Source organism: Equus asinus, chromosome 11, assembly GCF_041296235.1.
Source record: "Equus asinus isolate D_3611 breed Donkey chromosome 11, EquAss-T2T_v2, whole genome shotgun sequence".
NCBI lineage: Eukaryota > Metazoa > Chordata > Mammalia > Perissodactyla > Equidae > Equus > Equus asinus.
In genome coordinates this window covers 21,944,371-21,957,937 of record NC_091800.1, presented here as the reverse complement: position 1 = coordinate 21,957,937, position 13,567 = coordinate 21,944,371, and the positions used below count along the sequence as shown (strand labels likewise).

Below are 13,567 nucleotides of genomic sequence, written 5' to 3'. Positions count from 1 at the left end.
TATACTCCAATATATCCTGTTGCTTGCCATTTCTATTTGTCAAGTTCTAGTGGTAGACTCTGGTTTGAATCTTAGCTCTGCCACTTAATAGCAATTTTTCACTGGGAAAGTAACTTATCTCTCTGTCTTATTTCCTCATCTGTAGATTGGGGGTAATAACATCTGTATCACACAGTTGTTCTGAAGATTAAGTGAGATAATACGTATATAATTCTTAGATGACTACCTGAGATATAGTAGAGTGCCCCAAAATATTAACTGTCCTTTTTACTACACATAGTTTGGGTTAAAAGTAATGAGAATATATAAAAATTAGTATTATAAAGTATATAAAGGACAGTCTTGATGTGGGCTTGGCGAACCGAGGAGTTGAAAGAAAGATTTCTTGGACTCTCAAGGTCTGGCAGTAGTGCTCTTTTATTTAGAGAATAGTATGGAATACCATGGGGACAGGACCCATGGGCAGTAAGAGCTGCTGCAAACATGGGTTGAGGGTAGGGCTAAATTTAAGGTATAGGTATGTGAGTTATCTCTTTACAAGATGCAGGAAGGAATATGTAAAAAAAAGTCATTAAAATGGTATCAGTACAGTTGGGGTCTGGTTATTGGGTGGTCCTATAACTTTTAGATAAGAATCAAACCGGATTAAGTAAATGGCTGAAGCCACCACCTTAAATATTATCTTCAGCTAAAGACAAAGGAGGATGTTGGTGGTGGGGGTGTCAGTTACATGAGGTTACCGGACAGTAAACAACTTAAGTCCTCGCCTTCCCCATTAAGAGTTTCTAGAGATAAGGTCATCCCCCCTTCCTCCTGGTGCAGAGAGAGAGAGACACCCCCACAGATGGAGACTTCCTTCACAAATGCAAATATCTCTCATCAAAGGGCAAGCAAATTCCACTCCTCAGAGCCTCCTTCCCATCTGCAGTTTTTCAAAGTAACCAGCCTAAAATAATCCACATCAGTCTTACTGGTAAATTTTTCAGAGTCCTGTATCACTATCAGTTAATTGAATGCATAGATTACTGTATAAATAGCACTCATTCCCTTTTTAATTTAGTAAATCGTGGTCTATTACTTTGGAAAGGTAAATATTTCTGGGGCCAGCACTTGATCTTAAGTTTTATGCTCCAGTAGAAATAGATAATGGAGTGGTGGGAAACTTAGAAAACTATGTAAGCATCTTTCTTTAAAAAGCAAAGAACTCTGTTAAATGACTTTAACATGAGGAGTATTTTATAGCCCAGGAACTCTTAAGTGAAGCTTTCAAAAATCACAAGTTCTGGGGTCTGGCCCCGTAGCTGAGTAGTTAAAGTTCTGTGTGCTCCACTTCAGTGGCCTGGGTTCATGGGTTCAGATTCCAGGCACAGACGTACTGTACTCACCAGCTAGGCTGTGGTGGTGTCCCACATACAGAAAAAATAGAGGAAGATTGGCAAAGATGTTAGCTCAGGCCTGGGCTCATCTTCCTCAAGTGAAAAAAGAGAAGGATTGACAGTGGATGTTAGCTCAGGGCAAATCTTCCTCAGAATAAATAAATAAATAGATGGATAGATAGATAGATAAATCACAAGTTCTGACTTAAAGTAGTAAGCAAATTTCTACCAGTAGAAACCAATTCTGCTGCCCTTCTTATACTATCAAAAATTGTCAGAGTAAAACTCATAAAGCCTTTCACTGCCATTTTCTAAATGCTTCATTGCCTTTCTTTCTTGCTTATGAGTACTTCTGAAGTATCCTGGCATTTCCATCATTAATAAACGTATGTGCTTATCACTCCCCCCAACAAATACTATTGAGTGCCTTCATGCTTGTGTAGGGGAGGAAGACATTTCCTCTACCGTCTCTGGGTTCTTCTGGCCGGAGAACGAATTAAATTCACATGGGACAGAATAACAGGAGAAAATTAAACAAAGCTTTATAACATGTATACATGGGAGAGGCTCAGGCAAACTGAGCAACTGGCCAAAATAGCTGAAGCCACCACCTTAAATATCATCTTCAGCAAAGGAGGATGTTGGGGGTGGAGGGGGAGTTGATCATGGGAGATTACCACACAAGTACAGTAAACAAATGCAGATTTAAGTCCTTGCCTTTGGCATTGATTAAGAGTTTCTAGAGATAAGGTCATCTGCCCCAATTCTTCCTGGTACAGAGAGGGAGACACCTTTACAGGTGGAGATTTCCTTTACAATGTAAATGTCTCTTAACAAAGGGTAAGTAACTTCTACTCCTCAGAGCCTCCTTTCCTGTCTGCTGTTTATTAAAAGTAACCAGCCTAAAATAATCCTCATGCCAAAGAGACATATCTTGGGGTGGCCAATTCCCATCTCCCACACTAGTTACACAAAAGTGAGCAAATCATAGTCCCTGCTCTAATTGAGGTTGAAGAGATGACACTTGAGTTCTTTGGAAATAAGCTAAATTTCCAAATTTGGGCAATCCACTATTGGACTATATTTCATAAGTGAACTGAAACATATAGCACCTTTTTTTTGCCTTTTTTTCCAGGGCCCTTTAGCTAATTTGCCCAATCTAGATTCTGTGGCATTGAAGGCTGCAATGGTAAGTGCATAATAAAGCATTTCAGTATAGATTTCCTTATGGAACATTATTCTTAATTTTTTTGGTAATTTTGTCCTGTGTGGTAATTTATCTCTTGATATTCTGTATTTACATGGGGTCCAAGAATAATGACTGTGCATGTATTCCTTTAACTAAAGAGGTCTGACCAAGACATACATTTGTGGTAGGTAATATTCTACCATACCATAATAGTTGCATCATTTCTGTTTAGGTTTTCTTTACTTTCAGAGTTTTACTCCTAACCTAATGGAGAAATAGGAGTGGCAGATGTGAAGAAGTTAGGCTGTTTATCATTATAGACTTCCTCCTGTCAACACTCCTTGGCTTATAGTTCTTAACTTTGTCTTGAGAGGATAACTGAAATTGGATTCCAGTCTTAAAAATAATATATTACGCTTGAGTGTGTACCTCCACTTTAATACCTTCCTTTCAAGTGAAGACCTTGCTTGCACATCCCTTTCTGTATGAGTGCAACTTTTTGTAGCATGTTTCCATGTCTTAACTGTATACTTTGTATATCATGTATATCCATCAGGTGGATGACACTCATTTAACCCTCATAGGAATTACCCCCTTGGAAGCTTTATAATAATACCACTAGTAGTAGTAATAATAACAATGAATAACAACAACAGCCATTAACATTTTTGAGCATGCCAAGCATTTTTCATGTATTAACTCTTTAATCCTCCTAACAACCCCGTTCAACCCAGTACTTATGCACTTAACTACTATCCTGCTTATCCTAGGTGTTTAAATACTTGTACTCACTACCACAATGTTTTCACTTTAATAAATAGTGCTCTTGGATAACTTTTTGATTCCAGGGTTTTCCTGTCCATCTTACAGAGCTAAATTTAACTGAAAATAAAAGAATAGACTGACAAGTTACCTAACAAATGCAAAGAATGCAGAGCTGACAATATTAATATTAGACAAGGTAAATTTCAAAAACTGAATAGGATAAATAAAGAACATTATGTCATGATAAAAGACAATATACATAAAAGTAACAGTCATAACTGCTATATATGAAACATAACAGTAAAAACTCTAGAAACGCAAAGATTTGGTTCTAAAACATTCAAATAAAAATAAATGAAAATGAATAAATTTTAGATTTATTAAAAAAAATAAGTTGCTTAGTTACATTCATCATACTACGTAGTAATTCCACTTCAAGGTGTTTACCTCCGCAAATGAGGACATATGTCTACACAAAGAGCAGTAACCTTAGTTAGTACTCAATAACTGTTTCCCTCCCTCTGCTTCTCCTCTCCCCCGACACATATCCAATCCATAGTAGAAACCCACAAAATATATTTAAATCTTATTACAAATTCTTGTACACTTGGTCTTAAACTTTAAAAACAGTTAAGTTGAATATTTTATATCTCTCTTAAGAAACAAAATCTTGATTGAGTTTTGTGTATGAGCCATCATTTTATATCTAACTGTTGCCTCCATTTGGATGCTTCAAAGGCACTGCAGTTCAGGATATCCAAAACTGAGCTCTTCTAACTCTTCCCCACCCGCTAATGCCAGGTTCTCTTCCAAGTGTTCTTAACTCATAAAGTGGTAAGAGCATCTATCCATCTGTTATTTCAACAATTATTAATCAAGGGTTTCCTATTTTCTAGGCATCATGCTAAGAACTGGGATGAAAATAGACATGATTTAGTAAGGGATGTGGCTATTACACAACTAAATAAATGTACAAATATACAGTTATGAATTATAACAACACTGAATTAAATTATACAGATTCAAAATCTGGGAGTCAACCCCTTCATCCTATCAATAACCAAATCTTGATGATTTTACTCTTTAATTCTCTGCAGCATCTCCTCTTCTGTCCACCTTTATTGCCCTTGCAGTCTAAGATGCTGCAATAGCTACCTATTTGGTGTCCTTGCATCTACCATTACAACCTTCCATTCCATTCTTCTTGCTGTAACCAGATTTAACTTCTTAAAATTTAAATTAGGTAATTCCCCTACTTCAGTGATTTCCTAATGCTTTTAAAATAGGAATTAAAATCCTTTGAAAAAGCATACAAGTCCTACAGTAACTTACCTCTATTAGCATTCTCTTTCTCACATTTCTCTTTCTCACCTTCATCCATGCTGTCCCCACTCCCTGAACCCCTGCTACACCTGCATTTACTTAATGTCTGTTCATCTTCAAGTTCTCACTTCAGTGTCATCTCCTCAGAGATGCTTTTGCCAAACACAGAGACATAAATCTGTCCTCTTGATTTATGCTTTTATAGTACATTGGTTTTTTCTGTTATAGCATTTCACACAGTTTATAGTTACATATTTAATTACATTATTGTTTGTTTCCTGCCTCTCCCACTAGGCCATAAGCTCTATGAGGTGAGGGACTCTCCTCTTTTGCGCACCATTATATTTACATTACCTAATACACCTTATAGGAGGTACTTAATAAATGTTAGTTGAATGAATAGATGAATTAATAATTAACAAATACAGTAGATTTAAGACTTGAAATCTGATGACTTTACTTCTTGATATAATAAGTATCAGAGTATTAAACTCGGAAGTTTGGTGGGGGAGACTAGGATGAATGGCTTGGATTCAGAATTTTAAAAGTATGTGTTGCTGATATTGACTGCGTTGAAAAGTTTGGCACTTTTAGGGAGTTTTGGTTAGCATATTTGAGAAATAACTCATTTTGATCACAAAGAAATCATTATTTGAAATATGAGATTTTTCCTGAGATTTAACCCTTTAAAGAGATGGTTATATTTGAGATGTCTATTAGCAAATATATGCACCTTATGTGTTACATTTCTCTGTTTCTTTTAGGTTCAGTTTGATCGTTATCTGTCGGCCCCAGACAACCTGTTAATGCCCCAGCTGAATTTTCTTCTAAGTGCCACAGTGAAGTAAGTATTTTTTTGGTCTCAGTTAGTTGGTTCACATATTTTTAAATACCAAGCACATTTCCTAGAAAAAAATTATTTTCAAGAATAGATTTACCATTGAAGATATAGTTCTCAACCTTTTTCTTAGTACCCCTAAGAGATCTGACCCTACCTTGTTTGTACTTATTCCTTGCATGTATCTAGCTCCAAAATCTCTATTTAGTGAATGATTTTTTAAATTGATGTGAATATAATTGGAGCTACATAGCCTTAATACCAAATTCCCTTATATTAACAAACATGTCAGACGACATTGAATATGTCATGAAAGAGCCATAACATGTTCATTGTGCAGTGTAGATGGTGTGCTGTGTAGACTATTTCGGATCTAAGCAGTTTCTATAGATACATTACAAAATTGTCCGGTATCACATATTTATCAGGAATGTGTTCCAGATAAAGAACTATATACTAAAATATTAGATTATTACAATTAGAAGAAACTGAGAGATCCTATTGTCTGACTGTCTTGATTTTAAGGAAAATATTGACAAGTGTAAATTATCTATAAGTATGAAATCAGAGAACATCTATACATTTTTTTCTTTCCATTCAACCAGCTGTGTATTAGGTGCTTTCTATGTAGCAGGCACTAGGGATTAAGATTGAAAAGCCGTTTGGACTGTCTTCATGGATTATGTAGTCTGATGGGTCAGTTAGACATGTGAACAGATAATTACATTAAAAAGTGCAGTAAGGAAAACTGTGAAACTTGAAGAAAATGCTTCAAGAAAGGATGTAGTAGTGCAGAGGTGGTGACTTGTTTTCTCGTGTTCTGCAGAGTAGGCCTACAGCAATAAAGAAGGAGAAGGCAGCTTTTGGCTCAACAGGCAGAAATGATTTTAATATTTTTTTGATTCATATTTTATTATTCTAAAAGATCTCATACTGTCTACATAGCAAGAATTCCAAAGACCCAAGAGATTATAAAACAAGCTCCATTATGCCATGGCTCAAATTGTGTGTATTTCTTAAATTATTTAATTTTTTAGCCAAATACCTGCAATTTTTTTAGATTAAATGTTTCAGTACTTAATATTTGAATGTTAAGTTGTTTGGAACATTACTAATATAAAACATACCGTTATTCTTTTCATAATATAATGATTGAGGGGAAATTTTAATGTGTTTTAAAGCATGGCATGTAGCCCAGATGCCACAAGGGAAAAAAGGGGCAGATTTGCCTACATAACACTCTTAAGTTTTTTTTGTAGAAAAAGACAAGATATACTAAGTTAAAACATGAAAAATAATTTGGAAAAATATTTTAAAATTATGAAACAGCCAAATTATTCTTAATGTATTATCCTTAATATAGAACGAGATTCCACAAAACAGTACAAAACAGTAGAAAAACACACACTGTTGTGTTTGGACAATTCACAGAAGAAATGCAAATAGCAAATGAATTATGAGAAGATAATAATTATCCAAAAATGCAAATTAAAACAGCAATGAGAATTCTGCCTATCAGATTACTGACAATAAAAAGTTTGTTATTATATGCTAACGGAAAAGGTCTGGGAAAATGGGTATTTTCATACTCTGGGTGACAGTATAAATTAGTACAGTCTTTTTAGAGGACAATTTGGCAGCATTTATAAAAATTTTAAAAATAAATGTCCTTTGGTTTAGAGATATCTCTTAATAGGTTTTTCCCCTTTCTTAGTAAAAGTTAAAATCTTAGTAAGAGTTAAAAAATAAAGTTGTTGAAATAGCTGCGGCATTAAGCACTTTCTAAGGATCTATCTGAATTCTTTATTTCTGAGGACTTCTCAGATTTTCTAAAGCTTATATGATATTCAGAACACATGTTTGTCTTCTGTTACTGAAGAAATATTTTAGCTTTCCATTTATTTTTATTGTTTTAACAGTTTAACAATTAATAGTTAAACAGTATTAACAATTAACAGTGTTAACAATTAATACTGTTAAACAATTTGTTTAACAGTAATGTAAATTTTGTTATTTTATTAACAAAGTCAAATGAGCCTAGTTTTTGGTAATTATTTAAAAATCTGAACTTTTATTTAGTATTTTGGTTTTATAGTATGTACCTAACGCCCTGTTATAAATTCTTACTAATTATAATGACATTTAAAAATTGAGATATGCACATGGTTTATATAAATAATAATAGTGCAACTAAGAATTAGAAATTGGTTAGTACCTATTTACTCCTTTTTCCTTCAGAAAATTTCTAAAATATTATTTTCAAAGTATTCTAAAATTAAATATAACCTGTGAATGTTTTTTCAGTTTTTTAAGAAGAAAAGAAATTATGGTATCAGTTTGGCTACTTATTTTAAAAATCAGCTTGCTTGAAAATATAGAGTATTTTACATATCTAAGATTCAACATTAAAGCAGATTTTATAACTGTGCTTTTTACCCCCTTTTTTTTGATTGATGACATTTCCCTATTTTCAAATATAATTTTTGTCCTTATTTCTCCTACTGTGTAGGCGTGGTATATATTTGATCTTATTTTTATAAAGCATTTGAAATAATAGGAGTTAACTTTTATTCAGTTAAATTTTAAATGTTTTCAAAATGGCAATTCACTTTTAAGCAAAATTAATTTAATACTGTTGTCCCCAATTTCTTTCTTTCATATTTTATTTAAATATCACTGGTTTCTTTGAAATAGATCTTTGAAACGAAAAACATTCTTTTTTCATCCTGTCTCACTTGGTTTTGTTAGTTCTGTGTCCTGAAGTTTGCCTGTCTCTATGGTTGCAGGACCTTTGGGACACCAACCACTCTGTCTCCCTTCTTCTTGTCCTATAGTTTGACTGCCTTCTTCCTTCCTTCCTTCCTTCCTTCCTTGCGGTGAATTAGAAGAATGGTGTTCTTTTTTCAATGCCAAACTCCTGGATTCATCTTTTAATGGTATAAAAATGGCCATTGGACTACAAAAACCTCAATTATGCATACATAAAATGTTCTCAGTGTCTTTTCTTATTGAATAAGAATTATTTCTGTGAGTAATTTAGGAAATAAAGGGACTATAGATGCTTCCTAATGTGAGCATATAGGAAAGTGGGTAAAATTTAAGATTTCTTTTATTCAAGAATCTTCTTTTATTATATATACTAGAAATAAAGCATATGCCTTGCAAAGGAACTGTTTTCTTTATGTTTAAGAGGTAAATGGAATAATTTTCTTTTCTTTTCTTTACCTCTTTTAAGCCACTTGTATTAACTATCAGGAATACCTGTATAAACAAAAATAAAGCAGGTATGGGGGGAAAAAACCTACCAGGGCAAGAACAACTACTGGAAACTATTGAGCTGAAAAATAAGTGGAGCTTGTACAATGCTTTAGAGACCTCTGAAGAAAGTCCAGGCCTTAAAAGGGTTAATCGAGCCCTATGGTAAAAGCAGCTTTAGACTCACACTGAAAATAAAGCTGAAAAACAAACCTCTAAAGGATCACACTGATCTTTAACTAAATTAACTGCCTTCCAGAGCAAAACTTACCATCTTAAGGATGACAACAAATACAGACAACCAACAATGTAGCATTTATAAAGCTGAGCATGCAATAAAAAATTACTTAGGTGAAGTAGTAGGAGAATCTGAACCACAACTGGAACACAATCTGTCAATAGAAACAGACTCACCAATGCCAGAGTTTACATAATTAGCAGATAAGGTCTTTAAACAGCTATTTAAAATGTGTTCAAGGACTCAAAGGAAAACATTATTATATTGAGAGAAAAAAAGAATTTTACAAAATGGGAATGCTAGAGCTGAAAAATACAATAAAGTGAAAAAGTCACTGGATGGGCTAAACTGCCAATTGGATGCTCTAGAGGGAAAGATGAGTCAACTTGAAGACAGGACAATAGACCATCCAAACTGCAGCACAGATGGAAAAAAATTAAAGGCTGGAAAAAAGATGAAAAGAGTCTTAATGAGTTGTGAGGTAATATTAAGCGGTCTAATGTAGGTAGAACCTGGAGTGACATAGTGAGATTGGGGCAGAAAAAATTTGAAGAAGTAGAGAAGAATTTTTTCCAAATGTGATGGAAAATATGAACACACAGACCTAAGAAGCTAAATAACTCCAACAGGGACAAGGCACACCATAATCAGATTATAGGAAACTAATGATAAAGATAAAAAATCTTAAAAGCAGCCAGAGGGGGAAAAAAGACGTATTGTTTGCAGGGAACAATGGTGAGTATGCTTCTGACTTCTTGTTAGAAATAGTGCAAACCAGAAGACAGTAGAATATCATCTTTAAAAAGCTGAATGATAATTAAACAATGTCAACTTTGATTATATACTCGTCAAAAGAATCTTTCAAACAAAGTGAAATAAATACATTTTGAGATAAACAAAAGTAGAGAGGATTTATCACCTGAATACTGCATTGCAAGAAATGATGAAGGAAGTTCTTCAGGCTGGAAGAAAATGATACCAGAAAAAAACTCAGATCTACACAGAAGAATGATGAATGCAGGAAATGCTAAATATAAAAGCTGACCATTTAAAACAAAAGTGCTAACAGTGATTTGTAAAATTTGTAACACATAGAAATAAAGTTATGATAACAAAAGCACAAAAAATGGAGTGAGAGGGAAGTAGAAATATACTGTTGTGATTTTGTAAGGTTATTAATTTATCCATGAAGTGTATAATATTGTTTGAAATCAGATTATAAATCTTACAACCAGTACTGAAACAGAAATCATTTAACATGCCAATAGATAAAAAATAAAATGGTGAAAAAACAAATATATCAAAAGAAGGTAGAAAAAGAGGAAAAAAGAACAGAGGGGACAAATATAAGACAAATAGCAGGATAATAGACCTATAAATACAGCCTTATAGGTAACTATATTAAATGTGAAAAGATTGTATACTCTAATTAAAGGGCAGAGCTGGTTAGATTGGATGAAAAAGCCCAGCCCAGCCATCTTGCTGTCTATAGGAAATCTGCTTTAAATATAAAACACAAATAGTTTAAAAGTAAAAGGATGGTAAAAGATATAGCATGCAAATACTAATCATAATAAAGCTGAAGTAGCTATATTAATATCAGAAAACTTAGACAGCAGGACAGATAACACCAAAGATAAAGAGGGACATTTCACAGTAATGATAGGATCAATTCATGAAGAAGATATAATAAGAAATACGTGCATCAGATCAGAGCTTCAAAAAACATGAAGTATAAGCTCATAGCATTGAGGAGGAATAGATACATTGACAATTATATTTAGGTATTTCAACATTCCTCTCTCAGTAATTGATAGAAAAAGTAGATGATAGCTAGTATGGTGTAAAAGAACTGAACATGCCACTAATTAGCTCAACCAAATAGAAAGATCGAGTACTACACACAGCTACAGAAAATAACATTCTTTTTAAATGCGCATAAAACATTCACCAAGCTAATGTAAAACGGAGCAAAAGGGAAATAAGAAAGCCACTAGTGAATATTCCCATCTATGAACATGGTATTCCTATTTATTCAGATCTTCTTTTAGAATTTCCAGTAAAGATATATAGTTTCTTCATATAATTTTCTATGTATTATTGCCTTTATTCTTAGGAAACGGTTCTATGGCTATTATGAGAAGATCTTTTATTTTCCATTACATGTTCTAATTAGATAATTGCTGGTATTTAGGAAAGGTACTAAATTTTGTATGTTAATTTTGAATCTGGCCAAGCTACAAAACTCATTTTAGTTCTATTAGTTTATCAGTTGTTTGCTTTATTTTGTTTTTGGTACAGACATTTAAAATTAATGTGTTATTAATTCTTTTCAGTATTTATGACTAAACTCATTATATTGGCTAGGAGCTCCAAAGTAAATAGTAGATGTAATAGTGAGTGTGAATATCTTATTTTGAACTTTAATGAGAATATTTCTAATGTTTGATGATCAAGTGTGTTGTTTGCTATAGATTTTCAGTGTTCCAACGTGGTTACATGGTATTTTCTTCTAACTGATTACATCATGTAGTAATCTGTAAATTCAATATAACGTCAATCAAAATTCCCATGGAACCATTTTATTAAATATTTATCTAGAAAGAAGTATGTGAGAGGAGACTCTGGTCACTTTTGACCATCTCCGCAGTTACCCTCCACATCTCCACAGTCCAAGCTACTCTCATCTGTGCCTGGATTATCACTTTAGCCTTTGAAATATTCTGTTTTCACCCTTGCCCCCTCCACCACCGCCACAGCAGCCCCTATATCTAATCTGAGCACCTCAGCCAGAGTGATCCTTCAGTGGATTACTTCACTTCATCTTCCCAGTGGAAGTGGAAAATAGGATCTCCATTTTACAGAAGAGGACATTGCTTAGAAAGGTCCAATAAATGAACCAACTCAAACAATTAGTAAGAAGCAGAGCCAGCATTCATTTGAATCTGGTATTTCTGCTGCCAGATCCTGTTTTCTTTGACACTAGCCTGAAGTGTATTTTTATTAACTCTTTCTATGTTGAGATTTTATTATTCTTCTTAAAGGAAGCTCAAAAATGTTAGGCATATGTGATAGATAACACTTAATGTGAGATATGTGGCTTTAGTCTCATGGAAAATATACTTTAATTTTACTGTGAGTGACAGAAAGCCGACCCAGGATGAAACATTGACTTGACCCATTGTGACATCTTTGATGTTTATATTGTGATATACAGTCTTTAATGTGCATTCTTTCAACAGTCTATTATTCATAAGTATATTATCTTTTCTCTTACTTTTTCAGGCTTATGCTGTTAATATTTCTTTTCTCCTGTGGCACATTTGATTACACTCTTAACTGTGGTGCTGTAATAAAGCTCAATTTTAGTGATCACAGAACCTGAATGTTGAAATAAGCTATTTTTAGAAATGCTGGGTTTATGATAATGATGAAAGTTGTATCATGTTGTTATGGCAACAAAATCCTAAAGTACTGATTAATGACAGGCTCACTGATTCTGGAAGTAAGCAGTTCATTTCTTCTCACAGCTCAGTGCTTTAAATAAGTAAAGTACACTTAATTTCAGTGAACGTATTTTAAAATGAAAATGATATCTCTGTTTAGCTATATGTTAATCTTTATTAGTATTTTTGAAATTTATAATACTAGATTTTTATAGCATTGTTACGTTTATAACTGGATAAATTGAATTTCCTAATGTATGATATTGTGATGCATAAGTAACTGAAAAATGTTCCCCTTCTGTAAAATCGTGTAACAAGCTCTTCTCCTCCTTCAATTTTTTTTCTTTTTCCTAGTAGTAAATTAACCACGTGATTATTTTCTTTGCTATATGATACACTGATACAGTACACTACTTTCTAAATGTAAGACAGACTTTCCAAGACTTGCAGAATAAGGCAGATGGGGTCTGGGAGAACAGCATGTCCTTTCAGTTTCATACTGAAGCGTTATTAACATGCCCATCCGAAATTACTTACTTATTTAGGGGGACGTACCATTGTTTGATTGTCTGTTTGCTATTGATGACAGGTCCCACGGTTTTTCATGTCCTATGGTTTTTCTTGCTGCATGGGACATTAACCCATTTTGTATCTAACCTATTTTATTCTAACCTTCCTATCCAAATGCCTATAAATGACTAGTTCCTCAACATGTTCTGTGAACCAACTTTACCATCTTAGTAGTTTACTCATTAATGAGTTATTAAATTTTTGACATTCTTTCATTCTTTTCTGTATGAGTCATGTTTTTAATTTTTGAAAGTTATCCTTGCACTGGGAGGATTATTAAACTGTCCAAAGGCCAATAGGGCACCACTTAACAAATTACTACCTATGAGAATTTCATGGTCATAAAGAGACCAAGAAAGTTAATGCTCTAACTCTATAGATCATAGCTTACATTCAAATAAAAGTTTTTCCCTTTCAACTCGCCTTTTTGCATATCCTTTGGTCATGTGAAAAGCAGGACTTAATCTTGAGAGTTTTAACATACAGAAACAGTTCTAAAAGTACTCTCCATCCGTCAGCTATGGGCTTGACTGTAATTGATCAAATACAGCATGTAAGTACAATCTG

The 13,567-nt window shown here is 33.6% G+C and overlaps 1 protein-coding gene across 1 annotated transcript in view; it reads left to right on the top strand.

Annotated features, from left to right (window-relative positions):
* COG6 (component of oligomeric golgi complex 6) overlaps positions 1–13,567 on the top strand; it is an 81,511-nt gene that overhangs the window by 62,911 nt on the left and 5,033 nt on the right. The window contains exons 17-18 of the mRNA XM_014868412.3: positions 2,512–2,565; positions 5,418–5,497. Coding sequence (XP_014723898.1) covers positions 2,512–2,565; positions 5,418–5,497 — 134 coding nt within the window. The remainder of the gene's footprint in view (positions 1–2,511; positions 2,566–5,417; positions 5,498–13,567) is intronic.